Source organism: Lampetra planeri, chromosome 4 (assembly GCF_965212315.1).
Source record: "Lampetra planeri chromosome 4, kcLamPlan1.2.h2, whole genome shotgun sequence".
NCBI classification, from domain to species: domain Eukaryota; kingdom Metazoa; phylum Chordata; class Hyperoartia; order Petromyzontiformes; family Petromyzontidae; genus Lampetra; species Lampetra planeri.
In genome coordinates, this window is record NC_136110.1 from 25,459,840 (window position 1) to 25,487,648 (window position 27,809).

The 27,809-nt window shown below is 42.6% G+C and overlaps 1 protein-coding gene across 1 annotated transcript; it reads right to left on the reverse strand.

Annotated features, from left to right (window-relative positions):
* Positions 1 to 6,049: 6,049 nt before the first annotated feature.
* Positions 6,050 to 27,798, reverse strand: LOC144717858 (angiopoietin-2-like). Its single transcript, XM_078593572.1, has 9 exons — positions 27,406 to 27,798; positions 18,318 to 18,473; positions 16,173 to 16,294; positions 14,968 to 15,188; positions 13,281 to 13,408; positions 11,966 to 12,067; positions 11,216 to 11,382; positions 9,302 to 9,432; positions 6,050 to 6,315 (listed from the first exon to the last, which is right to left on the reverse strand). Exons 1-9 carry the CDS (start codon positions 27,796 to 27,798, stop codon positions 6,155 to 6,157), a joined length of 1,581 nt encoding a protein of 526 aa, XP_078449698.1. The 3' UTR covers positions 6,050 to 6,154.
* Positions 27,799 to 27,809: the final 11 nt, after the last annotated feature.

Consider the following 27,809-nt stretch of genomic DNA (forward strand, 5'->3'; position numbering starts at 1 on the left):
AAATTAACTGCTTGTTGAATCTTAAGACCTGATTTTATGATTTATCTTTTAAACATACATATCAAATTCAAAATGCCATAGAACGGAGCTAAATATTTAAATGTCATATAATTCATGGACACACTCTAGCAGTTAGGAGTATTAATTCTGCTACATGCTCATTAAATCTCAAATATGAAAACATATCACGAATACATTTCAGAAATATCAATATTGCCATACTTTACAGTGAAATATGGTCAAAATAACCCCCACATCATGCACGCTGTGAGGAGGCCTTCATCCAGCAATGGATTGGAAAAAGATTGTAGATTCACAATAGAAATGGTTTGGACAATAGCGGGGCTAACAAGCCCCTGTGCTGATCTAGGAAGGTTCCATCTCATTCGTTTTTTTTTCAATGCTATTAATTTCTGCACAGATGGATATGTTTATGGTGCGTGGGCGGTGATGTCAAGAATAATGTGCAGTGCTACTCTGACCCTTACGACACGTGAAGAGAGCTAACAACCATGGCAGTTCGCCTCGGACACACACGGTGCCAAGTGAGGCTTTGCATCTGTCTCGTCACCTCTCAACCCCTTCCTCCCTCATCGTTTCCTCTCCCACCTCCCCCTACGTCCACCCGCCCCCTCCACCACCTCGCCCAATTGAGGGCGTCAATGCAATAAGTAAAACAGGGCTACTCGTAACAACCTCTGCAAGCCACGTGGTGGGGGATGAGGTGTAGTTTCACAGGTGCGAACATATTACCTCAGACCAGGGCTCTTAAGCCGACTGAGATCATTGTCCTAAATTCCTGCCAGACTTCGCATTAAGAGCACAGACAACTATTTGGTCTTAGCAGCACATTACATGTCCCCCTATGAGCCTAAACCTAAATAAACATCCCAAGATGTGTGCAGTGCAAGCCACTCTAGATCCACTCTAGATCTAGTCTCAATAAAATGTGAGACACACACCACATTATTTAAGTTATTAGGCTAATATATGTTTTATTCAGGCCTCGGTTGGTAAGAGCTTGGATGGCTGCATCAAGTTCATCTGAATCAAATTCCACGTCATAATCTATAAAGGCTATGGAGGCATTTTATTTGATATTCATTAGTCTTTTTCCGGATTGTGACCGTTGATGTCTATGGTGAATATATATCGTAAAACTCCGGTAAAAGTTAGACCCTGGATAACCATATTTAGTATTTAGCCACACCAGATCAGCTGAAGAATAACATTACTCAGCAAGCAACCTCCGATCTCCACAGGCCTCGAGAACAAGTTTCTAAACCACTGGAGCAGGTGGGGACGGTCACGGCCCACCACTTTACCCGCCCAATTATTTCCAGTATTGTTGGCCCCGTGACAACGCGGTGTTAGTGCTAGGGTCCGAACTTCAAACATCTTTTTTAACTTGAACGTCTCTGAATAAATATTCTGAGTGTTCTCTTAAACTCAGGTTTGGTTGTTTCAACTGTCACCATTCTGTTGCTGCTTTTCTTGTTCAGCTTTAGCGGTGTTTTATCACCATGTTTAAGGGATTTTTTCACGTTGTTTTAAAGTCTATGATGTATTTTATATCCCTGAACTTTTGCATTGCCGTTTAAAAAAATATATTATGCACCTGTAGTGTATCCCAGATAGTAACCCCACAGCTGTCTCAGATTCCCAGAGTCGCTCTTGCAGTTTTAAAGATGAGTTCAACAGAACTATAACAAAACACAGATATGTAGAGTCTCCTCCTGGATTGAATACACCCTGTAGCAGTGTTCTTCACTCATTTTCTAGAGGGGAGAACCCTTTTCGCCGATAAGACATCATCAGTGTGAGGGCCGCCGCACACATTTGACACCATTGGGGTTTGCCAACACGACGATGGGGAGGATGGTGTTTTCACTTTTTGTTTATTATCGGGGGCCGCACGTCAGGGGCCACACTAAAGGCCACCAGGGACCGCCAGTGGCCCACGGGCCTTGCGATGAAGAACGCTGCCCTTTGGGGAGTCTCGACTCAGGCAAACTCAGTGCCCACACTCCGACCATCCAAAACCGGCTGGAGCCAATCTTAACTTTTTTTTAAATCCAGTCTAGCCTCTCAACCAATTGGCACATTGTCAAATTTAAATACCCGCGCAGCATGTCGTCTCGTACCCAATCACAGAGCCTTCAATTGGAGTCAGGGCTGTCTTGTCTCCGAGCGGATTATATCAAATCCTGGAAGGAATTACCTGTGGGACTTGCCACCTGGTGGTGCCTATGTAACTTCTGATGCCCCGACCGGCGGCCCGGTTGCACACCTCGCTGTGCCCTGCATTGTGCGGGAGGGCACTCCACACCCCCAGCGCATCGGGAAAGGCTCGGCATTGCTTGGACTCACGGTGCAAAGCCCTTTTTTGTACTAACGCTCTTAACCTTCAACAATGCGTGTTCAACCCCCCAACCCCCCTCCGATGAAGCTTGGAGAGGTGAATGGAGTGCAAAATAACTCACAACTGCCTCGTTGTTAAAGAGCTAACGTAGAAGATCCCCAAGGTTTTGATCTTCCACGAAGCTAATGGTCCCCACCCTAAATAGCATTCGCACAAACCAAGGCAGATGCGGATTACTGATGCACACGTGGAAATTTAAAAACAACTTTCCAGTGTGCGACTGTGGTCATCCAGAACAGACTGTAACCAAATAATGACGCAATTCCCGATCGACAAATGCGAAGGAGACATTACAGCGATGCACTCCGCTGCTGTTGACCCGGTTATCTTGCCTCCACCACCCCAGTGTGACATTTGTAGTCGTTCAATCTTGATTTGAAGCTCTCGTGACTGCAGGTGTCCGTACTCTCTGGTTCTTGCGGTAAAGTCACGTAGATCGAAAAAATAATAAAAATAACACCTTTCGGTCGCAACACAAGCGTGTTGGATCTACATCAGCCGTACGAGAATAAGAAGCGTTGATTTAAGGCGTTGGAGGGCAACACACGTGCATGGCTAGTGCTGCACATAACCACACAGTGCACATTAAACACAACTTACGAATTGTTTTTATTGTATCACATGTAACAGTATTTACAGGAGAATAAATGCATGTATACTTAATTTTATACGCGTGTGTAATGGTGGGTGTAATGTGTAGAGAGTTGTTAGCAATATATTACATCGGTTTGCATTGCTGTAAGTAGCTCGTCGAACCGTTTGCGTTCCCTCAATTATCCTCGATAGACAGAGTTTACCGACTCGACGTATCAACTAAAACGACCACAAACTTGCACAACCGCACCGAGATTTCATAAAGAAACTAACAAACGCACGTTGATTATTATTAGGAGAGTCAGACAAAGACATTAACAGCGACGTGTTCTCAGACGGTGGATTGGTAAAATAAAAGCATGAATATCAACAGCAGCAACCACGACCAAGCCACTGATGGATGGAATTGCCTCCCCAAGTGATCACCGCCCCCTCAACCCCGTCCACGAGAAGCAACAATCCATCTAGCTTCTGCACACGGTCCGAGTTCATGAATCCATTGTGATTGATGTTCTCTTGGGCGCGTTCCCTCCTTTGCCTGCCGCTCGACTGCTGACCATTATCCCATCAAACATTGTCGCCTTGCCCAAGCCCACTTTCCTTAGCGAATATGTCAATACGATGTCTTTAAGTTGCTGGTGTTAAAGCTATCGACGTAACCGCGCGTCGATTGACGTGCACATTACCCGTTGTGACACGTGGATCAGAAATATGCCCCTTTGACAAAGAATATGGAAGAAAAAAAGATGCAAAATGCGCCGCAAAAACAATGCCTGCTGGTAATGCACCTTTAGAGACGAAGAGAGGAACACATGAGGCATAGAACACGAGCAAGTTAGATGCATCATGTTGCACGAGCCAGTTGGATTGTTGAATTGCAGGACTTAGTGGTGCAGATGTGCATCATGGCAGTAAATATGATGATGATAGGCCGATACGAATTTTTTTTTTATCTAGTTGTGATGGATTAGTGTTTCTGGAGCGAAGAGCTGTAAAACGATCACTTGAAACAAATGTCAAAATCTGATTTTGCTTTGTGTAATTATACCACTCAGGGGGGTGGGGTGTTACAAGTCTGTATTCACCACAATGTGTTCAATATGGCAAGAGTGATTCATTGTACACGTGTTAAAAATAAAACAGAATGTTGCAATGCACATGAAGCCATATTTTACAATTTACTTTCTGGTGTTGCAAATAATCCACCAACTAATAACATTTTAAAACCTGGCAATATAACAATAAGGATGTATATTACATTTTTCTTATAAAACATAAGAAAACAAAAAATCTTTAAAAAACTGACTGCCAAGTTGATAATTATGCTTTATAAGAAAACATTAAATAATCAACTTAATCACGTGACATGGCATATATATACTTAGCATACATGGCGACATCATACATTAACTAAAAACATTAACAATGAAAAAGGTAATCCATAAATGAATTTCTGTGTTTTCTATTTAACAATGGATAATTAAACACATTCCAAGAATTCACAATTATAGAGCAACTATATTGACCATACGTGGTATTCCGGGCCAGTTGTTCCTTTAAATAAAGCGACAGTATGTATATGTATAAAGCCAAGTCGATGATACTAAACTAGAATTTGAAGAAATATAAAAGCCTATAGACTTTTTGGACAAAAACTTTGTAGGTTTAATAAACTTGAGCCTGCAGGAAGACGCGCATACCTTTCATTTTATACCAGGCATTACTTCAGCCCCTTAGATGGCTCGGTGGGCTGACACCATGCTTCACAGTTACTTCAGAGCCACACCGGGGCCATGCTCAGCCAGCCCGTGTGGCTCAGGAGGCTCCAGGTATTTTCTTTGTCCACTGCGGAACCCAAGCCGTTGCCACTGACTTTGCACGCAATAAACGATTTGAGTCGCTTGTAGATGCAAAATACGACTCAAATTATGAAAATGCTCAACCCAACCCCTGGCCCTGCTTTTGCCCCGAGCCAATTTCAGATGTCTTGTGATGCAAGAGTTTCACCAGTGGAAACCAGCCATGGTGTGAGGCCCCTTCGCTGGCATGGCCCAGATGTGTCAGTGGAAAATGGTATATGTCTAGCCCAAGAAGAAGCATTTGAAATTGGTTCTTAATGTGCATTGATTGCAATACACAGAATAAAACACATAACAAAAATGAAGATTCCCTATACTGTATAAATACACTTTCATTTGTAAGAGGATTTTGGAATTACGGAGGTAGTTGAAAGTAGTAGATATTCCAAAGTGATCATTAACGTGTTGCACGCAGTGCCGATTTAAATGCTGGGATGGTGCAATGATCGCCCTATTAGCCAATGGGAGTGGCAATTTTGACTCCAGGAAAAGGGAAAGAATTCCACTTATGATTTATATCAGTCAGAAGACATCTATATATTAAACATTTGCTGGTATATGCCAACTGAAAGTCCAACATTACAATCCTCCGTACATCTCATACCATGCTGCCAATGATTACATATCGAGCCCCACGTTGCATATCCAACTCGCTTGGGGACTGACAAATAGGTGTATATGTGAAAAGTTCAGACATGTGAACATATATAGCAAATTACAATTACACCGAAGACAAATACTATACAGGACATGGGCAGTCAATTGGTCAGGGTGGATATGTGATGGTCGACTCTGTGACGTTGTCCTGTACTTTTAAATTACAAATTATGCATTTTTGTGATTCCAGTAAAAAGAACGCAAATGGACATCGAATACATGTATTTTACTTTTCACAGAACATCATGGGACCTCCTTTGCCAGGACCAAAATATGAAACTGATTGGTCCACACCAGAGACAATTTTCTCTGGTGTGGACCAATCAGTTTCAAAGACAATGTATATATTATCAGAGTATGTTTTTGCTTGCATTCTGACCACAAGTACTGTATTGTGGTTATTGCAGACATGATTCCTTGTAAAAGGTTTCAGTTTGGTGTTTTAACATCTTAACACCTGTTTTATTGGCAGAAAAAAGGGGAAAACCTATTCTCATATTTCACAGAACATGTCAGAATTAACAATATTTCACTCAGCCGTAAAAACAAAAATCATTTACGTTCGTGACACTTAAACATGCGGTTGGCGTGATGTTGATGTGCTCTTATCTTTGTAATGTTGTTATATATCTATTGGGCGAATCATGATGGTGGTGGCACGCAAAGAGTAACTTGAACCTTTCCAGTAATGCCACTTGATACCATTAAACCTACCCACGTTCTGCCCAGCAGAGTAGTACATCCCATTGAGGTTGGACGGCCCGCAGGCATCAAACCACCAGCCTGTAGTAGGACAACAACAACAAAGACATAAACAACAACATTATTGGGCGCCATGGTGGCGAGCTGTTATCTCCCTCGCCTCGTATGCAGGAGGCCGTGGGTTTGATCCCGACCCTGACACCTGTTGTATATTTGGAGTTTGCATGTCTCTCTCCTACCGTGGTCGAGTGCATTTTTCTCGTGGTCCTCTCGTTTTTTCCTTCATAATTAGAAACATGCTGCTGTTATAAATTTACACGAAATAAGCCACTTCATTGAACTGTCATTTCTGGCCAGGTCGCTTCTAAAAAGGAGACATATACAGTAGCTTTGTGTTTTTACCTGGTCAAATAAAAATTGTAGTAAAATAAAAAAAATAGTTGTAAAAGTAGTAGTCGTAGTAATTGTTCGTTATAATAAAATGTAAATGTGCAGCCCCGCAAATCATTGCTCACCCCACTGCTTGTGGAAGGGCCTCTACTAGAGGCAGGCTGTAGAGAGCCCCACTAAGATGGTATTTGGACACATTTTCCAAGATATACGGCCTACACTTTACCCCACCACACATCACCTACCGATTGACTAACTGCTGTGTAACTATTTATGCAACTGGGTGGACAGAGGCAGGAGGATTTAAGAAACTTGCACCTTTATTTTAACTACCAAGCCATGAGATTGATCGAGCGACCTCTGGATGTACAAGTCCAGTGTGATAGCCATTAACACCACCGCAAAATCCTACATAAAGAATTAAATTGATCATTCCTGACCTTGGCTTGAATATAACACTTTCCCTGTTGGTGATAACCAGTATTAATTGCACCAAAAAAGAGGTGAACACTTCATAGCAGTTAGTTGCAGAGGACAGTCAATGAACAGTGAATTCCACCATCGCTGGCGGTTCTCAATCACTAGATGATGAAGCAGTTCAAAGAACAAATTTAAAAAAAAACAGCCCTGGGAGTGACTAAAAACAACATCGTCTTCATGGACATATGGACATTCATTGCTTGATGAAGTGTGTACATTGAAACTAAGACTGCTTCTAAAATTGCTTCAAACATATCTCGAAATTTGTTATATATTTTAAACTAAATTTAAATAGTTTTTACTCTATCCCTAATAATCAGTCTCCGTGTGTAAGGTACGATGGACATAATCCTCACAGAAAGAAAATTTTGCAATTTGTTCTATTTCACGTGTGCTTTACGTACAAATAAATACCATACATTTCTAAGAGAACAACGCAATGGTGGCTGTACAAATAAATACTTCTGGTGGTCAGTTTTACTCAAATAATAATGACTTCCATGCTTCTGCACTTGTTTAATAAATCGGAAAAAATTTGTTACAGTGTAAAAAATCTGTTCAACCCATCTCATTTTCATTGCCTCCACGTGCCGATGCATTGTAATGTTGAGAGCAGTTTTTGGCATTACTGCCAACATACTGTTCTGCTTAGTTTCCATAAAACATTGTGGAATCTTGGAAAGGTTGCTGGCAGTGTTGAGATAGCCATTGTCTTTAGCAAAGCAATTCTCTAAAATCTCCAGGGTGTTTCTTTTTCAAGTTTGTTCTCGTAAAAAGGCCACAGCCACGGGTCAATAAAGTTAGTTAGTTGATATCAATCAGTAAATACCATCTTGTTTAAAATCTAAATACTGCGTAATTAAAGGGGTTTTGGGCAATTTAGTTTGAAAAATAAGCAGAACAAATTACAGATCATTATGTTTAAAAAATAGTTTCATGCTACGGTGAAAAGAGTTTTATATGTTCAAACCAGTTAATATGGAAATAAATATTATAGAATGCATCCACTAAGTTGGAAATAATACAAAACTGGTGATGTTCTTTTTTCATAAAAATGTAATAACATGTATATAACCACACATTTCCTACAATAAACTTCTTAAATTTACGAGAAAATGTTTATAGAGGTGAGTGGTCAATGCACACGTATCACTAAATCACCCATAATGTTCCCCATAGCATCATATTTTGGAAGCTAAGCAGGGCTTTAGCCGGCATTGCACCTTTGCTACTTGGATGGGAAATTCTCAGATGGGCGACCAATCCTGCATAAAACAGGTGCTTGCGGCTCCTTCAGGGGTTACGTTGTCAGCAAAGGGCAGTACAGCAAAATCCAATGTTGTACAGCACTTCTATGCTCCAACATCTCTGCACCATACCTTTACTAACCTTCACTGACTGGCATGTTGTTGCATGGTTAAACGTATACAGTGTGGTGATGCCCCCATCCAGCGGTGAATTGACAAAAGGGTTGTACATGTTGCATGAATGATCAAAGTACCAAGGCACTGAGCCCCCGCATAATGAAATGCACTTCGAGTAATTCAAAGCAAATGCAAGGGAGCAATCAATCATTAGTGAATGTTGTACCATTTAGAGAAAATTATGGTTTTGGACAGGGGTTCAGCCACTGTGGGTGTGCAGACACTCACGCAATCTTGTGCCCCTGGTTAATGTTAAGCATATCTTAAAGAGGGATTATTTTTGTTACATGTACCATGGCAAGTCTTTAATGGCAGCATAAGCAAAGGACAAATAACATGCATCTGTATCCCAACCAATAACCACTGGGAACCATTCGCTAGCAGGACAGCACCAACTTCCAGAGTGGTGGCTGTTGCCGCTGGTTTATGGTTACACTCCAACTTGTCAGTTCCACATTGTTATCATAATCAGAATCTTTACTCATACTGGACGAATCCAGTGAGTTGTGAAGCTCTTTTTCACAGATGTCCAGTAGGGGAGGGTCAGAAAGTTACGATAACAAATAATACAAAAAGACGATAGGAGTGCAAAGTCTGGTAAAGGTAAGCAAATCATTTTTTTTATCTTACCCGGTAAATCCCACTGAGCTATTCGCTTTTTTTTCAGAAGTGACCTGGCCACAAATGACAGCTCGAAGAAGCGGCTGATGACGTGGCAATGTATCGTGGCCAAATAACCTCCACAAGTGTGTGAGGCTGCCTATCGCTCGTACCTCCTGTGCTCATCTGCGCACATCTGCAGGGGCAGTTGTCGTTGTCCGCGTCCCTGGTGCTGAAGCTGCTGCTTCCTTGGCCGAGGCTGCTGTGCTTGCCCGCCGTGCCTCCGTAGCCCCGAGCGTGCAGCCTGAAGCGGCGAGGAGACACCCGCGTTCACGTCAGCAGGGCGCATCGGGCGGGGCCTCCGGCATTGGCGCCTTCATTGCAAATGAGTGCCCGATGATGCTGGATGTAATTAGCAGCGAAACTTCGTACTCAAAAAAATTGGAAATGTTGTGGATTCACTCTTCAACACACCGGTGGGCTAAAGTAGTGAACTATTTGTCTTTTGTCAACGTGAGACTTTTTTGCTGATTGGCCGTGTCGGGTGGTGGAGGGTTACGACACATTTATAAATAACGCGATCTAACCCAAAAACGTTTATTATGAATAATATTGGTCGCGAAAGCCTACGTGTTAAACTGAATAGTAAACTAAACTATTTTACTAAACTAAACTATTTTATTTTTACCAGGTAAGGCCCAATGAGCTATGATAGCTCTTTTTCAGATGCGACCTGGCCACAAATGATAACTCGACGAAGTGGTTTATCACGTGAAAATGTAAAGCAGCAGCCACATATTCTAAAAGCGTGATGTTGATTCTAAATGTAAAGGGAAAGACCGGAGGACCCGGAGAAAAATCCACACGGACATGGGGAGCAAAAACATGCAAACCCCAAAGATACAGGCATCAGGGTCGGGATCGAACCCACAACCTCCTATGCACAAGGCGAGGTAGTTAACATCTTGCCACTGTAGCGAGATCTTAAATAGAAAAGCAACAGGGAGCTCAAAGAGCAGCTGTCCCACGCTACGCTCCGCAAGTGATGAATCTGGCCTGGCAATTTCTGAAACGTGCGTTTTGCTGCTATACATTTCCTGTGAAACAGGAGTGATCATTTGTGATCGCCAGGTCGCTTCTGAAAAAGAGCAGTATGGCTCAGCGGGCCTTACCTGGTAAAATAAAACATAGTTTAGTTTTGCGTAGTGTTGGTGTATACGATAGAATTGTATTAATAATTCACAGCCCTTTGTCAATCCACTGGCGGATGAAGGCCTCCCCACGCCGCCTCTTGCTTCACCATGATTCACCACATTGTGTCAGTGTGGGTTGTTAAAGGGATCCAGGACCGGTTGACACATACCTCGCAGCTAATGTTAGCCATGTCTGGCAATCGAACTTCGGTTGTATGTATGTTGAACTTCTTTCGCACCATACGTAGCCAACCGTGCTAATTGAAGGTTGCTGCGATCAAAGCGCAATGCAGCAAAAGCGCCATACCAACATGTGTACGTGTGTATTGTCTTATCTAGAGGCCAATGTTAAGTGAGGCACTCACTCGCATTTGTTTGTCGGGGATCGAGCTGCAGCTGAAGGAGATTCATCCTCCCACACATCTCCTGCAGACACTTAATGTCTTTCATTTGTAGGCGAGACGTAGTGGTGCTTTTTTTAAACGAAACTTTTCACACCATTAACGCGTGCATTCCACAGCCATTATCCACGTCTGCTCGCGCAGTTGCAGCACCGCTCAGTGAAAATGTACCCACGCACGCATCCCCATGTACCCACAGCGAGAAGCACACAGCAGCTCTGCAGCTGGAGAAGAGGCGAAACTAATAGGGGCAAGGAAAAACGATGTTTGGCTCCCTGATCTGTCTTCTTGAGGTGTGCGTGCGTGTGTTGTTCAGAATTGTGCCTGTTGCTTCGCTGCTGAACCCAGTTCCAGAATTCGCTTTCTGGAGAAGCTCTCAAAACGTGAGCGAAACGTCGGACATCACGGCGATCAACGTGCGGCACAACCCGAAAACACAACGGGAGCCGTACAGTATGACGGCGGAAGCGTATGCAGAAACAGTATTTGTTACCTGTAATTTTGCTTCTCACTTGCAATGGAGAATCGCTCATACGTGGAAAATGCTGTGTTGCCTTCCCAGTCTTTCAATGTTATTCTCATCTGGTGCGTTTTTTGGCTGCACAGTTGATGGATTATTTCATTTCCCAACCAATGTTCACCTGTAGCCTCCCCAAATCCCTAGACACGTAGAGAAAAACAAATCAGTCATATAATCCAGAAATACACTGCATGTGCATATTCATGTGCGTACGAGCATGCATGTATTTCCCTACAACTATGGGGAATACATGCATTTCTATGGATGTAAAATATACACGCATGAGACATAATGCATGTGTGATGTGAATTCATAAAAAACAACGTCTAACCATGTGCATGTACTAACTGGTGAATGTCCTTTATAGCATTGCATTGTATATCTATGACATTTAAGGAATTAGCACAATAATGATGCAGTAAAGACTTGAGCGAAGTGAATGAACAAAGTAATCGTAGTGAAACTCTAATTTATGAATACCTATGCATTCAATTGATACCACGAATGCGATTAAGCATGTTAGTGTAATTAACACATCAAGGGTGAGGTTATCTTTTAAGATCGCTGTGCAAATTTTGAATTCAGAAAAATCACAGTTTTAAAGAGTCACCTGGTGGCAGAACAATTAACATTTTTATTGGCTCCTATCATGGAATTGTGTCTTCTTTGTTTTGCATCTTGCATGAAAACAATATACCGGAGCCGAGTCCTGACAACACTTACCGTTGTGTAGTCTTGCCAGCTTCGGTGGAAATCCACCGACCCGTCTTCTCTGCGCTGAATTACTGTCCAGCCACCGCCATCTGTTTCCATGTCACAGTAGACCTTGTGAAAAACAAAGATTTGGAAAGCATGGAAGAGTTTAAATTGAGGACAGTAAATGAGTTATATTAAAAAGGAAAACAAAAAATATTCGTGTGTAAGCACCCATTTGTATGGGTGAGTGCCAACAATAAACCTGCTAACGACAGTGAACTAACAACATTTAAAAAATGCATTGCATAACAATTCCATTGTGTATATAGTCCTTGTGAAACTTGGCTTCCTAGCTCAATTGTTCTGATTGAAAACATCCCACTTCAGCCGTGAAGCTTGGTTTCTGTTTAGCAAACTTGCCTTTTAGTTCTTCCTGGTTCTTTCGGTAAAGTCACGTAGAATGGAAATAATAAAATAATAAAAATAAAACATAATAAAATTATTCTCACGACGTTTTGGCCACAACGCAAGCAGCCGTCCTCAGGTGGAAAACATGTCTGTCGGAAAGACAGCGTCTGAATGTCTTCTCGACAGACCTGCTCTCCACCTGAGGACGGCTGCTTGCGTTGTGGCCGAAACGTCGTGAGAATTATTTGATTATGTTTTATTTTTATTATTTTATTATTTCCATTCTACATGACTTTACCGAAAGAACCAAGTAGATGAATCCCTGCAGTCACGAAAGCTTTAAATCGAAATTTGCCTTTTAGTTTTCCATATATAATACCCACACATGTGAAGAGCCACATTAACATGAACTGTTCGACTTTAAAATGTATCGCTGTTCGTTTTTCCTGATGATGAATTATGAAATGTAGTGTTTTATTGCTGTATGCACATGATGGAGTTTGATAGCTGCTCACGTTTTTAATTGCTTTGCCATTTGTCAGTTGGTTTGTGTTTACGTTGATGGGATTATTATATTTTAACATTTCTGCTTAGGGGGGGTGAGTGGGGAGAGGGTGAATGATTACGCAGGAGCCACTGAATCCCTTGAGGTCCAATGCTCAGTACGGAAGAGTTCATGTTTTTGAAGCTTATTTTTGAAGGAGGCAATTAAATTATTTATTTAATACAATAAAACAATATAAAAACCACATACACTGGCAGAGACCTAAGCAATGTGAGTAATACTCAATACAAAACATATGATCCGAAAACCTCATTCATCACTCATCAGTGAAGATTAACATGTGCACGTGGAAATGGCAGTATCCTCACATTGCTGATTGATAAATCAATTACATATATCTTTATGCGGAGATTTTGGAATATAACTTACTTTTGCCGGTACGGTGTCATTGGCAGGGTAAATAACGTACACTCCACTATTTGTATGTCCAGATTTTATGAATTCCCCGCAATCCCGAAATATATTTTTTTCTTCCTTGTCACGGAATGGGAAACGCGCTGTTGGGAAAGAAATACGTTCAATTAAGCATGTGAATATAAGCCACCTGCCACGATTAATTATACATAACTCGAATAATGACTTTTGCGGTTTGGATCAGCAAAATTGTATGAAATGTAACACTACAAAGCATGCTGCAATCTAATTCATAAAGACAGCAAGAGCGCATGACCACGGCTATTAAATAGAAGGAAGTTAGTGTAGTACATGAATAACACTGGTCAACACACTTTTTCTGGCATAAGGTATTCCAAGGGTTTTAATGTAATTTTGAGGTGCTGATTCCAAATCTGGCATCAGTTTTTGTCTATCACATCAGGTTTTGAGATATCAAATATTGCATTTTCAATCAAAATTGCAGAAGAAAAATATTAAATAAATGTGGATATCTACATAAAATGATATTATAAACACACTATCTTAAAAATACAGCACCATATTTTAACACTAAAGCAGTCACTGACTCGCAACAACTTGCAATCATAAGTGACAGAGTTAATTTCGGGTAAAATCAATGAAAATGGGGTTTGCCGATAGCATAAAAATGAGATGTGATAGAGCAAATCTGAGATCAGATTTGGAATCGGCACCCTGAAATTAGTCTAAACAGCTGCAAAAGTCCAGGCCAGAAAAAAAAATGTTTTGTTGACCAGTGTAATTAATCCTCTGCGAAGCCCCTCCAGAGGGCATATTTGACCTACTCTTCCACACTGGTCCAACATCTTGAAAGAGGTGGGAGTGCCCACGCTTTACCCTACCACACGTGACTTGCCGATCGACGAACTGCAGGGGGATTCATTAAAGTTGCCCCATTGTTTCAACTGCTACGAGTGGATATATAAACACTGACCCCTGGATTACAAGTCCAGCGTTCTAACCATTACACCATAGCAGCATCTTGGGTGAACGCATCCTCGATTAGCACAGTTGGCTACGTACGGAGCAAAATAAATTCAACACGTACAAATATGACATACAATGTATATACATCTCGCGGTGGCAGGATGTTAACCGCCTTGCCTGAATACAGGAGGTGCATGTAGTTAAAATAGTTAATTAGTTCCTAAAAAGTATAACTATTTTTTATTTTACCAGGTAAGGCCCACTGAGCTATGTAGCTCTTTTTCAGACGCGACCTGGCCACAAATGGTAGCTCAACAAAGTGGCTTATCATGTGGAAATTTGTCGGTCTGAACGCACGTCGATTCTAAATGTGGAGGGGTAAACCGGAGGACCCGTAGAAAAATCCACACGACCACGGGGAAAGAGAGAAAGATAGACATGTAAACTACAAATATACAAGCTTCAGGGTCAGGATCGAACCTACAACTTCCTGCATACCAGGCGAGGGAGATAACATCTCACTACCGCAGCGCCCCTTAATGCTGTTGTTAATGTCGTTGTTATTGTTCTTGTCCTACTACAGGCTGGTGGTTTGATGCCTGTGAGCCGTCCAACCTCAACGGAATGTACTACTCTGCTGGGCAGAACGTGGGTAGGTCTAATGGTACCGAGTGGCATTACTGGAAAAGTTCAATGGGATGTTCGTAGCCCTCACCGTCGTCCTGCGTGAGGCGTGCGAGCGTCTCTTGCAGGGCGCTGGCTAGCTGCGCGTGCTGCCGCAGCAGGCGGCCGTGTCCGGCGCCTGCCTCGTCCAGCCGGCGTGCCAGCTCCGCCAGGCGGGCGCCCTGCCCCGAGAGCAGCTCCTGCACGCGGCGCCGCTCCTGGTTCGCTCCGGCCAGCCGGCCCTCCTGTTCTGCGAGCCTGCGCTCCAGCAATCTGCAGAGCGATGTTTGCATGGGTAGATAAATTTTAATTGTTGTGTTTTTTTTTATGGTTGATTGCAGAATATACTGGCCCACATGCTGGCACACAACTGGCCGGGTGGCTCAGAAGGCCAGATACGCTAAGCTGGCTTCGCTGAGATCCGAGGTTCGTTTGTGATTAACCCGGGTTCTCCAGTGTTGCGAGTTGATTGTCTCAGCATTGCTCATCATTGATTGCACACATAAAAATAAACATTACATTAATGATCGTTTTAACTTATTTTGGCTAAATTCTAGCTGTGAGAATTAAATATTGTGTTGACTGTCATGCTGACGAACATTGCTCTCATATGCAGGGTGAGTGATAAAGTGCTGCCCCCTACTGTGTGGGTCAAAGGTCACTTGAAGGAATCTCAGAGGTAGCTCAATGTTATCCATTTCTGTGGGTCGTTCTCTGTGAGAGATCCACGTGGATACTTCACGTCAATATTACAATCGGAATGAGATTGGATATAAAAAATTACTAAGCTGAAGCTATGGTTAGTGGTCGAAATATATATTTTTCAGCACAATAAGTAACACAGATGAAAAATGAAAATCTTATTGCGAGACCAGCATGATAGCCTGTGTGCCACAGTGCAGTTCTCACAGTAAAGAGGCAGACAAAGATCTCCCATAGAGCCTTAACAGACTTTTTTGGGGCAAGTGCTGTTAGCGAGAAACTATGAAGGCCGGCATGGCACACAAGGGGGTGGGTGGGTGGCCAGCACCACGCCAGACCGTCTTTGTCTCTCCTGAACAACGATGCTTACACATTGTACTAGGTACTTATTCCAGGCTGAGTCGACCTAGGTGAAGCCCAAGAGCGGTTCAGATAATAATCACTGGCGTTGGCTGCGAGCGGGCATCAAACTCATCCGAGAGGTTCGTAGGGCAGCGCATTAACTGCTACTCTACCACGCCCCTAAAAAGGGAGAACATCCTTACACACACGTACACATTTTTCTCCTGGATCCTGCTGATGTCCTGTGCCTGTTGAAGAAGTTGTTTCTCCAGTTTGCTGGTCGAAAGGGAGTTTTCCAGCAGCTGAATCTCCAGCCTTGAAGTATGATTTAGGACCTTGATGTTAAGAGAAACAGCAGAGTTTATTAACGCTGCTACTCCAATACCAATAACTACATATGCCTGAGTAAATAAAATGTCCCTAAATAAACAACGAACGGAACTTCTCAACCGTGAAATCATATAATGACTGTAATTGGAAGTTGTCCATCTGTAAACAAATGATTTGTCTTCAACATTCAAATGGAAATTAAAGCACGTGATGCAGTAGATTGTCGTCATTTATTGTATCAGACTCCCTGCCATATTTATAAATATCCCAATGATTAAACACCTGCTTATGAATCTATTTATTTGACAAGCAAACATTAGCACAGATCATTTTTAAACAATAATTATGTGGGCTGTACTTTTTCCTTATAAAATATATAATGCAACATAACCAGACACATCTTTCTTAAGATATGTTTGCATGTATTTGTGTTACTTTGGTACCGATTTCATTTCCATTAACTGTATGCATTTTTCGTCTTATACCTGTATATTTAAGCATTACATAAAAAGGAAAATATAAACAAAACACCACACCATCATGACCATGAACAACAGTCGCAGCTGTAATGGCATCAGCAGCAAATATCAGGAGCATCAGCATCCTCAGTGAACGTTGATGCCAGAAAACAACAAATAGCACGCCTACCAGACTGAGCCAACATCCACCTGTCTAACAAATGGTGTCAGAATGCAGCGGATACACTGAATCGTCACCAAGATACAGTAAATACCACATTTGATATCGTGCAAGAGGTGCATGGATTGCATGAAATGCACCTCACCCAACAAGTAACTGCAAATCCTCATGAAGAGAACTGCAAACTCTATCCACCTGGGAACATCACCAGCTCATCGTTGCAGAAGGAATGGGATCGGCTCTACCACAGGCTGCAACTCCCACACCATCACTATGCTGAATCAGAATATGTATTTATACTGGAGGGATCCGATTAGCTATAAGGCTTTTCGTTCACAGATGTCAAGTAGGCATGAGCGGCTACCTGGCTTTGAGCTCCTCACCACCTCTGGAGCAACGTTAACAGGTTTCAGGTGTGAGGTTCTCCATTCTGTCGAGACCGCCCAGGCCTGCTTTATTCAGGACACCCCACGGGGCCACGATGGTGTTGTGGAGGAGGGAGAGGATGCACACATGCTGAATGGCTGCTCTGTCCATGCCGGACTTCCCGGAGGTCGTCGAAAGCTGATTACAGCTGACTCCAAGGTCCATGGCTGCCTTAGAACCAATTAACTGTTTGTTTGGTGTGTGTGTGTGCGTGCGTGCACTCTAAACCTTGTCTTGCAAGGTGGTCGGGTGGCTCAGAGGTCAGGGCGCTGGACTGGCAACGCTGGAGCTCATAGGCTCAAATCCAGGCAGCCGTCCATGATGAAAACAGATTCTCTAGTGCAATGAGTTGGTGGTCTCAATCTGGTCACCAATGACAGCACAAAAAAGGCATCATATTCAATTTGGTTCTGGATTGAATTTGGATAAATTCCAGATTTGAGAACTAATAAAAAAAATCTGTTTGACTGTCATGCAACAGACATTATTCTGAGCGGGCGGTAATGTGACCAGGTAATCTTTGTGATGACCATCTTGTCCACACTGTTCTCTAATATGCAGGGTTGCACTGCTGTGTGAGATAATTTCATGGATTCTTCATTCCAGAACGTCCTTGCCTTCCTCTCGCAGGTAATTTCTCTGTCGTTGTCAGCGACCTTCGTGACCGTCGGACATCCTGCCGATGGTATCATCACTTGTGCGTGCAACTGTAGCTCTCGAAAACAATGTGTTATGAAAATAATCTACCACAACTATAATTGCTAGGATTGTTGGTTCGTACGCAAGCACAGGGTACCTTTGCCCCAATGGGAACGATTCTTGGTTTACACAACCCGCACGTACGATTTTTGGTTTTCACACCCGCACGCGTGCAAGTCTCGGATTACACACTCACACGCACGGGTCTTGGTGTTCGCACTCGCACGTTACGAGTCGAGGTTTACATGTCGACACGTGCTCTACCTGTGCCTCGATGGTGGCGAGCCTGTGCGTCTGCCCAGCGGTGTGCAGCAGCAGGTTGCTGCTTGCCTCCAGCATGGCGGTCGTCTGGTTGTGCATTGAGCGTTGCTGCAGCTGAGCCAGCTCCATCATCACACCTTCCCGAATGGAGTTCTGCAGCTGCGGACAGGGACACCGGAAGACAGGACACTTGACGATTTAGATTCACCCGCCACAGCGACGCAAGGAATTGTCACGAATCGTCGTCGTAATTTTAATTCGAGAATTAATCCTTGGTTTTTTTTTGTCTCGTTATTAGAAGAAAATGAAAAAAAACGTACAAAGTGACCAAAGAAGCATGGACAGGAAACACGCTTGAAATTACATTGACAGACAGAATGGAGGAAAACGTGAATGAGAGAACACACAGAGGTTAAAGACAACATTAATTACCGTTAAGGAAAGTGGACTTGGGAAGGATGCGTCTCAGAAAAGGTCAAGAACAGTGACGGAGTGGCAGCCAAGGAAGTGAACGTGCCAGAGACAACATTCACTGAAGAGATGGTGGAAGGCAGTGAGCTCGCGAGTAGGTGCTAGGGTGATGATGATGATGCAGATAGTGCATCACTTGAAATGTATTTTGTTCATTTTATTTGTTGTTTTGCTCATTTTTGTTTCCTCTATTGAACTAAACGACTCCGCGAATGTACATTGAGCATTCACATAACCTTTAATCCGTGAATAAACGCATCAATACATATTCATTTGTATAGCAGATTAAAGATAATGTACGGGGTTGCCCAACACTCGTGCTATAAAAAAAATACAGGAGATTTAATTTACAATATCAACAAAGCAATGTGCCCGAGGCAATATAATATTAAAAACATTTTAAAAAGCTTGTATTACAATTAAGACCAGTGCACTCAACACCAGCATGGAAAAATAAACACGAAGCAATTGTTTATTGTTTATAAACTTCCAGCTAACGCTTGCTCCTTCCCGTCGTCCGCTGCCCTTGATGTGAGGAGATCCCTTCTCCATGGCCCAACAGAAGGCTGCTGCTCAAGCAGAGGTCGCAAACGGGTTTTAATTCCTTACCCGTACCCGGCCGCACCAGGGTCGCAAACGGGTACCCATACCCGGCCGTACCCTACCCGTACCCAGCCGGGTATGGGTAGGGTACGGGTATCGGGTACCTGATTGCGACCTCTGGGATGAAGCCATGTTGCAGGCGCGGGTGGGTTGATTCTAGGAACCGATCTACCCGTACCCGGCCGCACCAGGGTCGCAAACGGGTACCCGTACCCAGCCGGGTACGGGTAGCCGGGTATTGGGTTGGGTACGGGTAACGGGTACCCGGTTGCGACCTCTGTGCTCAAGTCCACGATCAAGGCGGCTTCTCTTCTCCTCTGCTTGTGACTGATATATTTTTTGACCGTTGAACACCGATCTAATTTTCATTTGCAGTGCATCCCAAACCCACTGAGCCGAATTGCACCTTTCCCAGATGGACATAATTCTACTTTACGACCGCTACACTACTTTTAAAAATGAATGAATGTTATGTACATTTAAAATGTTATAGTATGTTTCCCTAGTAGCTACAAATGCACTTCCTATAATGTGCAATAATTCACATTGCAATTCACCTTGGAAATAACATTTAACACCAGATAAATGCAATTAAAATGACGTGCGCTCTCGTGTTGCTTCGAACTATTGAAATATTCATAGACGCAATCTCCACAGGCGGTTTTTATTTCTCCTTTCGAGACCTGTACGTGTCAGTGAATAAACATCTGCGCATTTCCAAGGGAAGAACAAATGACACTTCGCACAAATTAGACAGCCACAGTGGATCATTTTCTGTAATTCAGCCCGGGGGCACGTAATGGCAATCGCATGCACTATGAGACGCATTACAACGCTGAGGAATGTGGCCAAATCCCCACAGAGCTTGAGCGTTAGGGTCTAAAGATGTAGATTGGACAGATTTAGTGGCAATGGCCGAGCCACCCCTTCGCAACAACGGCACCTCAGGACACATACGTTACACACACGCTGGTTCTGACATTCCTAAATTACAACTGTCATTACCAATGTTTTTTTTGCATGTAAAGATGGCAAACATCGCACAGCGCCTGCTGTTTACAAAGCAGTTCATCAAAAATTATATATTTTTTTCTCCTTTCTCTTCTCTCTCTCTCTCTTTCACCCTTCTCTGTTTGTTTTGTAATGAGTTTTTTTTTCGCGAAAAATATGTCAAACAGTAAATAAACCTAAGTGAAATAACAACCTTTATAAAACACTAACAGATGCTGAAGGTATAGGCGAATTTGTACGAAACACAGATTTCTTTCACATCCACAGCGCACAAACCTCGGCTTTGGCCACACAGCGTTCCATTTGAACCCGTTTATTTTATTTGCATTTACCTACCTTCTACGTCTGCTTGTGGAAGCACTCCCCAAGTCCGGTCCACGTGAACCATTAAAGTTTTGGCTTCCCAAAGCAGCTCAATGTCCCATATTCTCGCGATGGCGAGATGTTAACTACCTCGCCAGGTATACGGGAGGTTTGTGGGTTCGATCCCGACCCTGATGCCTGTATATTTGGAGTTTGCATGTCTCTCTCCCGTGGTCGTGTAGATTTTTTTCTCCGGGTCCTCCAGTTTTTCCCTCCACATTTAGCAACGTGCGTTTAGAGTATTTGGCTGCTTTAAATTTCCACATGATAAGCCACTTCGTTGAGCTATCATTTGTGGCCAGGTCGTTTCTGAAAAAGAGCTATGTAGCTCAGTGGGCCTTACCTGGGAAAATAACAAATATACTTTAATAGTTTAATCGTAAATGTTTTTGTACAAGTGAAATAAGAGGAAAATTACATTAATTGTTACTTTACACTTTTTTCTATAGATTGTAATCATCTGAGTAACAACTGTAACATCTAAATCGATGATCTGAAAATTAATCATTCCAAAATATATTATACAGTATGTAATACATGTAGACTATTACACTGGCACTTTGAGTGGCAGATTTGTGGCAAAAAGGTGTCACGTGGGTAAACAAAAATAAAGTTGACTTCACTTGACAGGAAATGGCCGGCTCTTTAAAAATTGTTTTATTGTTTTAACGCTTTGCAACGAAGGTGTAATGCGTTTATGCCTTGGCTTTATCAATCTGGCTCTCTGCCTGTCCATTTGTCTCTCGAAATGGGGTCGCCATCACCCTCGTAAAGATGATCCAATTTGAGCAAATATTTATGATATAGTTATGTTTCTATTAATAACCAAAGCTATTGAAAAATGGCCCGTTTGATAAATGGGTTGCTCTGAAATTGGAGATGAAAACGAGAACAACAAAAACACACTGTTTGTAAATATGAAAATCTGTTTACCCTAACGATCAACGCGTCGGCTTGCATAGGGCTAATTAAATGCATCTAAAAACAAACGCAAGTTGGAAAGCATTACCTAGCCCGTGCGTATGCATGATTTTTTTTCCAAATCTTGTTTATTAAAGAAACACATTTGAAAAGCATGGCAATACAACTAATTTTTTTTTTAATCAAAGTTACCTACCGCCACAGTCCAAGAATAAACTCTTCAAATGCAAAAGTAATTGGCACGTATGAGTTTCACGGATGACCAAGAACAACATGTGCTTTACATGAATGGTATGCACTTGTATAGAATTTAGTCCCCAAAGGCAAGATGAAAGGCGAGTCAGCCCAGAGTCACAATTGCTTCCGTCACTGCGAAGGCATCGAGACTTCTACGATTTTACCGGGCTCTTATCTTCCTTGGAGAGATACCGTCTAGAAATCCTCGATCTCATCACTTCTCTCCTTCTCTTTTGAATCTTTGTGCAACTCAACCTACCAGAGTTGACAGAGGCCTTACGCTCTCGACACTATAGCAGCAGCCTTATCTCTGGCCGGCAATCTGCCAGCAAAACTATCAAAGGATGGAGAAGAAGAAGCTGACTGACCACTGTTCGCATCAGTAGCCAGGATTGATGACTGCTGCTAAGTGACATTTTCTCCACAGATCGAAAAAATATTCGAAAGCTACCGGGTATTTAAAATACCGCTGCGGACTTATGTACGTGATAACCATCAAATGGGACTTCATGCAACTGTTCATGTGAAATGTTTTCATGAAATAAAATATTAAGGGATTGCCGGCAGTGGTAGGTAAACACAACATGTCATCACACTCGTCATTCACAGGGCCCAGCAGCGCGAGTGTGATTTCCAACTCTTATAATGCCAGTCTCACTCTCTCTGTTGTGATGAAGGCCCCTTGCCTTAAACATCTGGCGATTATATTCAAGATGATGCATTTAAAGATACTCCAATGGAAGAATAGAGATACATTATTGAGAAAACAACACGTTATTCCAAGGTTACTACATGCCTCCCACCATATCTCAATACACGTATTATATATTCTCACACTCTCCCCTGAGATAGATGGGGCCATCGCTTTCGCAATATTAAGTCAGCTGTTGAAATTAAAGTAAGAGAGACATTTTCTATAAGTGAGATGTCTATACGTGGATTGTCCTATAATACTCTATTCAACAACATTATCGATAACATGTGGTGATGATTTTAAAATGTTTTTTACTCGTAATTATAGGACGCAGGTGCAAAGTGTGAGTGCGTGACATTGATTGTACGACCATGAATTGCCCACTAATTTCTTAGACACCGCCGTTCTCAAACACTCCACCACACACGGTGCACAATCCGAGGCATGCGGGTGGTCAATGCCCATGACCCATTTTAACAGAGGGCACCCACCCCAATCTACAAAGGTAGAAGCTTGCCATCAAACGACGCCAAATCCAGCACCTCGAGATGTTGAGCTTTGCCTTATGGGAGCAAACAATGGGATCGGCAGAGTGGACAACGTAGCTATCAATTATGAGCACTTGTGATCACGCACAGGCCTTTAAACATGAGAATGTGCACTGCTGCAGAAGAACAATCTCTCACACCGTGCATTACTGGTGTCGCATTACAGCGGCTCTCTGCGAGCCTTACAAACGGCGAGCAGTCACAAGTCATATGCAATCAGAAGCACACTATGTTTAGAGATCCCACCTGGTTAAATGCAATTGCTGGCATTGACTATACGAACGACTCTTGCCCACTACACTAATTTGTTTCTTGCTGTGGATGTCCCACCTGATGACGGAAGCTTGTGTTGCTTCCGAAACGTCGTGATTTAATTGATTTTTGATCATTTTTATTTTTTATTTTATACCTACGTGACTTGACCGAAATATCTAAAGAGTATTGACTATATTATTACAAGCAGTTTTTACATGACTCAAGGAAGTGAACGATAACAACAACTTAACAAAAAATGGACAGCCCTTTATCAATCCACTGCTGGATGAAGGATTATTGCATGTCATGCCGGTCACGGGGATTGTTTGCCCAAACCTCACCGTGCTTGTCAGCGACCACTGCAAAAGGGGACCAGGAGTGGTTCCGTTGCTGTGGATATTCGCAGTGGTGCCAAACTGAAGAACGGCTCTTTTAGAGCACACAATCGACAGGAAGTACAAGAACAATGAACTTGCATAACGCGCATGCACAGTGTACGTTGATTACCATATCGGCAATAGATACCCATATTCATGTATATGCATTCATTAATCCCCCCCACCCACTGCGCGCAAGAAGAGCACACAAGTGACGTCAGCACATCTATTCCTCTATTTAAGGAACGAAACAGGAGGATTGTTTCGTTCCTCCACAAATCTGGCTGTCGCCTGATGAAGCAAGTTGTAATTACTGGCGAAACGTCGTGTAAATGTTGTCTTTGCTCTCCAACACACCGGTGTGCTGTACTAGTAACGAATTGGCACGTTCTGTTTACGTGACAAACCTTACTAATTGGCTGTGTTGGCTGGTGGCGGGTTTAACGACACATTTATATGTTTACGAGATATAACCCAAAAAAAACTGTATTATGGACAAACTTAAGTTACCGTGTTCATAGTGCAATGTGCTAACCACTGCACCGCTGCCCCCCCTCACTAAAGGGGATATTATCCGTATGTATTTCTGAGCCTTTACTCAGTGCACCTCCTATGAATTGTGAACTTGCAGTGAGTGAAGCTTAATGAACAAACAAACGTGAACCACACCATGATATTTTAAAGCAATATTCCAAATAGAGGCCACTCGTTGCAATGGCGAGTGCGTAATCTCCCTGCGTTCGCTCGGAAGAACGATTGCCGAATATTATGACGTTTAGCACTCAACCGCTAACCGCGAGGTGACATTAAGCCAATCAGCAATTCTAGCGGCCATCCTCTTAGCCCTGTTTGTGGACGGGTTCCTCGTTCACCGTACGATTACGGCTCTCTCTGATCCCACGTTTCAATGTCAAGCAGGGTGACTGCTTTCACGGGCATTGTAAGAACTCCCATCTTGATGCATGTTGGCAGGCACGGTACCAAAACAAAACGCCACACTCTGGTTCTGCGAATTCTTTGAGGAACCCGCACAAATGCAGGCGTGGATATCTGTTACACAATCACTCAAATTCTTTTCTCCTCCGGTGACTTGAAAACAAACAAAGCTGTGGGTCAGCGGTACCTTTCTTTTTGGGGGAAAAATTGTTTAAAACATTCGAAACCGAATTCTGCAGCGGTGTTTATTGGTTTTTTTTCCCCCTTTTAACACATATTTTTAAAAATGTGACCATTCATAAAATTCCTTCGACGAAAAATATTACATCGTTCCAAGCTAAACCCATGCCCTACTCTGGTACAAAATATTATCGACAATATCATTAATCACTGTATAAATAATCGTTTAAATAAATAATTCTAGCTTAAATTTAGCGTAAAACATGTGTGCCAATTTATTTAAGTATGTTAATAAATACATCAATGAGTGAGAAGGGGCACAATTACTTTCCTTAACGATTTAAATTGGTATCACAAAAATCTTTAGACATGAAACGTGTTGATAGAGGCCCACGTGTGATTATTTGAAATCGCTCTTTAAAAAAAGGACGACAAATTATGCTAATTACTGCTTGTTTTTTTATGAGACAGGGGATAAGCAACTTCGAACATGACTCAGCCCCCAATTGGTTTACTCTGCCAGTAGCAACAACCAAGACATTCCACCAACATCGCTCACCAGCCAGCTGTTTGAACAGTGCAAGAGGGTTCCTACAACAGCAAGTGGAATACCTAGAACAATTCTACGGAAAGATAGCGGCTCTGCAAGAATTACAGATTGTAACCGATTAGGCAAGCTTTAAACATCAAAGCGCAACACTTCAAGTCGAGTTCCTCAATGATGCTAAAAAACAATTACCCCATTAACTTCGTAATGCATTTCACCTGTTGGTGCAGAGTTTGTGTTTTCTGGTTGTTGTCACACACCTCACACTGTGATATAATGACGGCGATTTTAAAGAAAACAAATTGGTCGCAAGGACATTTATCAAATCTGGGGTTAAATGTAGCATTTCTCACAATTCATTTCCCTTAATGTAGTATCTATGAGCACCTGGTGCTACTCCATATTTCAATGGTAATTTTTTATTTTTACTTTGTAAAAAATATTATAACGAAGGGACTCCAAAGTTGAACTTGTTATAACGGATATTTGCGTGGTCATTAATTTGGGGCCGATTTAATTCAATAACTATATACTTAATGTTTGGAACTTCTCTTTGAAGATAAAAGTGACCACATGTTTGCATCAAAATGCTGCTATTATTATGCTAAAATGAAAACAAGACCCATATTTCATTTAAAAACAACTACATTTAAATAGGCGCAAGATTACATAATTTTATTGCCTAACCTGGGGCAATGTTAGTGAACATTAAACAGAGTTCTGCCCTAGTATAAATAGCACTAAACACGATCTTGGGCGAGTATAATTTCGTATAATCATTGACATTTCATTTGCTGCTCTGTCATAATATACAACCAGATTTCCAACTGCTACAAAACCAATTTCTCTATCCACACGTAGTACAACACTCGTTCTTGTGCACTTACACTGCAGACGCATACCATCACACCCATCTATTACCTCTATTTATTTTCTGTAACTTCTACTAAAATACACACATGCGCATACAAACACACCCACGCAACGGCCCACATGCATGCATTGCCTATACTGACATGATATTGGGCCACCATTGCAACGTATATTTCACGACGCATGTGCTTTTATTGTATCAAATATGAAAATGCGAGTGTAGAAAGGAGGAAGGTTATGTTACATCACAAGACAAGTGCATTGTTTACGAATTACCGCACTAAATTTGTGGCGTGCACATTTCTGCAAGGTGATGCTGGCCTCTGGCATTTGTTATCCTCGTTTCAATAACTGTCACCAATCAAATTGTACGAATCTCCCTGATGACATTTACATTTGAGCTCTGTATTTACCTTAACAACATTGACTGTTGCTAGTATTCTTGAAATATTTCAATGAATGAACAAAAGGTAATCGAGTGCTTATCATCCTCCAATGTTTTAATTATAAAACTCTTACGATTGTGCATTTGGATTTCGGTAGTAATTTCATGATTGATATATGAGTACAGTATTCAAAATCGACCTCCAACATATGCTCCACATCCACCTCCACAGTAAATGCTGCAGCAGTTAAACCGTTTAGTACAAACCATAAACGGATGCAGAGTAAATTAAAACCATACCCATCCCTATGGGCATGAAAACACCATTTCTGCAATTTACAACATAATCCCATGTGTGATTTCACAACAACGCACACTTATTAATATTAATAACAAATGAGTTACTCACGCACACGTATTAATATTAATAACAAATGAGTTACTCAACTCATAAACAATGTTTATTTTGTTGCAAAATCACAACTCTGCATTGCACTTTCATTATCCTGATTAACAGTGGCTCAATAGCATTAATAACAATTCACCACTTTTGTTCACAGCGCTGGCTTAATCGGAAAACACAGAAAAATAAGTGACTATTTGGGCAACAGCCCTTCTTCACGACGGCAACATTCAATCGATGCGTTTGGCTACATTAAAGTGGGTGAGTGACGAGTCAATGACACACACCTTCACGAGCCACTGCGTGTTGTTCTCCGTCGCCACCTCGAGCTGCTGCAGCCTCTGCTGAGAGCGGTCGGCCTCAGCGTTCGGCGCGTCTCGCTGCAGCGAGTTGGTGACCAGGCTCTCGGCACCGCTTGGGCAGCCCTGCTGCGGCTGCTGCTGCTGCGGCTGCTGCTGCTGCTGGTGGTGCTCGGCCAGCTCCGGCAACAGGAAGGTGTAGGTGCAGGGCCCGTGCTGGATCCTGTGGTGGGCTCTCCCGGCCGTGTCACCGCCCACCGCCACCGCTGCCGCAGCTGCCACTGCAACCCGGTGGCCCAGCCAGTAACCGGCGATCACGGCTCCCGGGCGCAGAGCGCAGCACAGCAGCACGAGCGCGTCCATCACCCTCGTGGCGAGCATCCTGCCGGGGA

Coding starts and splice junctions, on each gene's coding strand:
- LOC144717858 (XM_078593572.1), bottom strand. CDS start 27,798: ATGCTCGCCACGAGGGTGATGGACGCGCTCGTGCTGCTGTGCTGCGCT. Junction 16,295..18,317: donor TCGCCACCATCGAGGCACAG/GTAGAGCACGTG, acceptor CTTAACATCAAG/GTCCTAAATCATACTTCAAG. Junction 9,433..11,215: donor AGTGAGAAGCAAAATTACAG/GTAACAAATACT, acceptor TCGCCGCTTCAG/GCTGCACGCTCGGGGCTACG.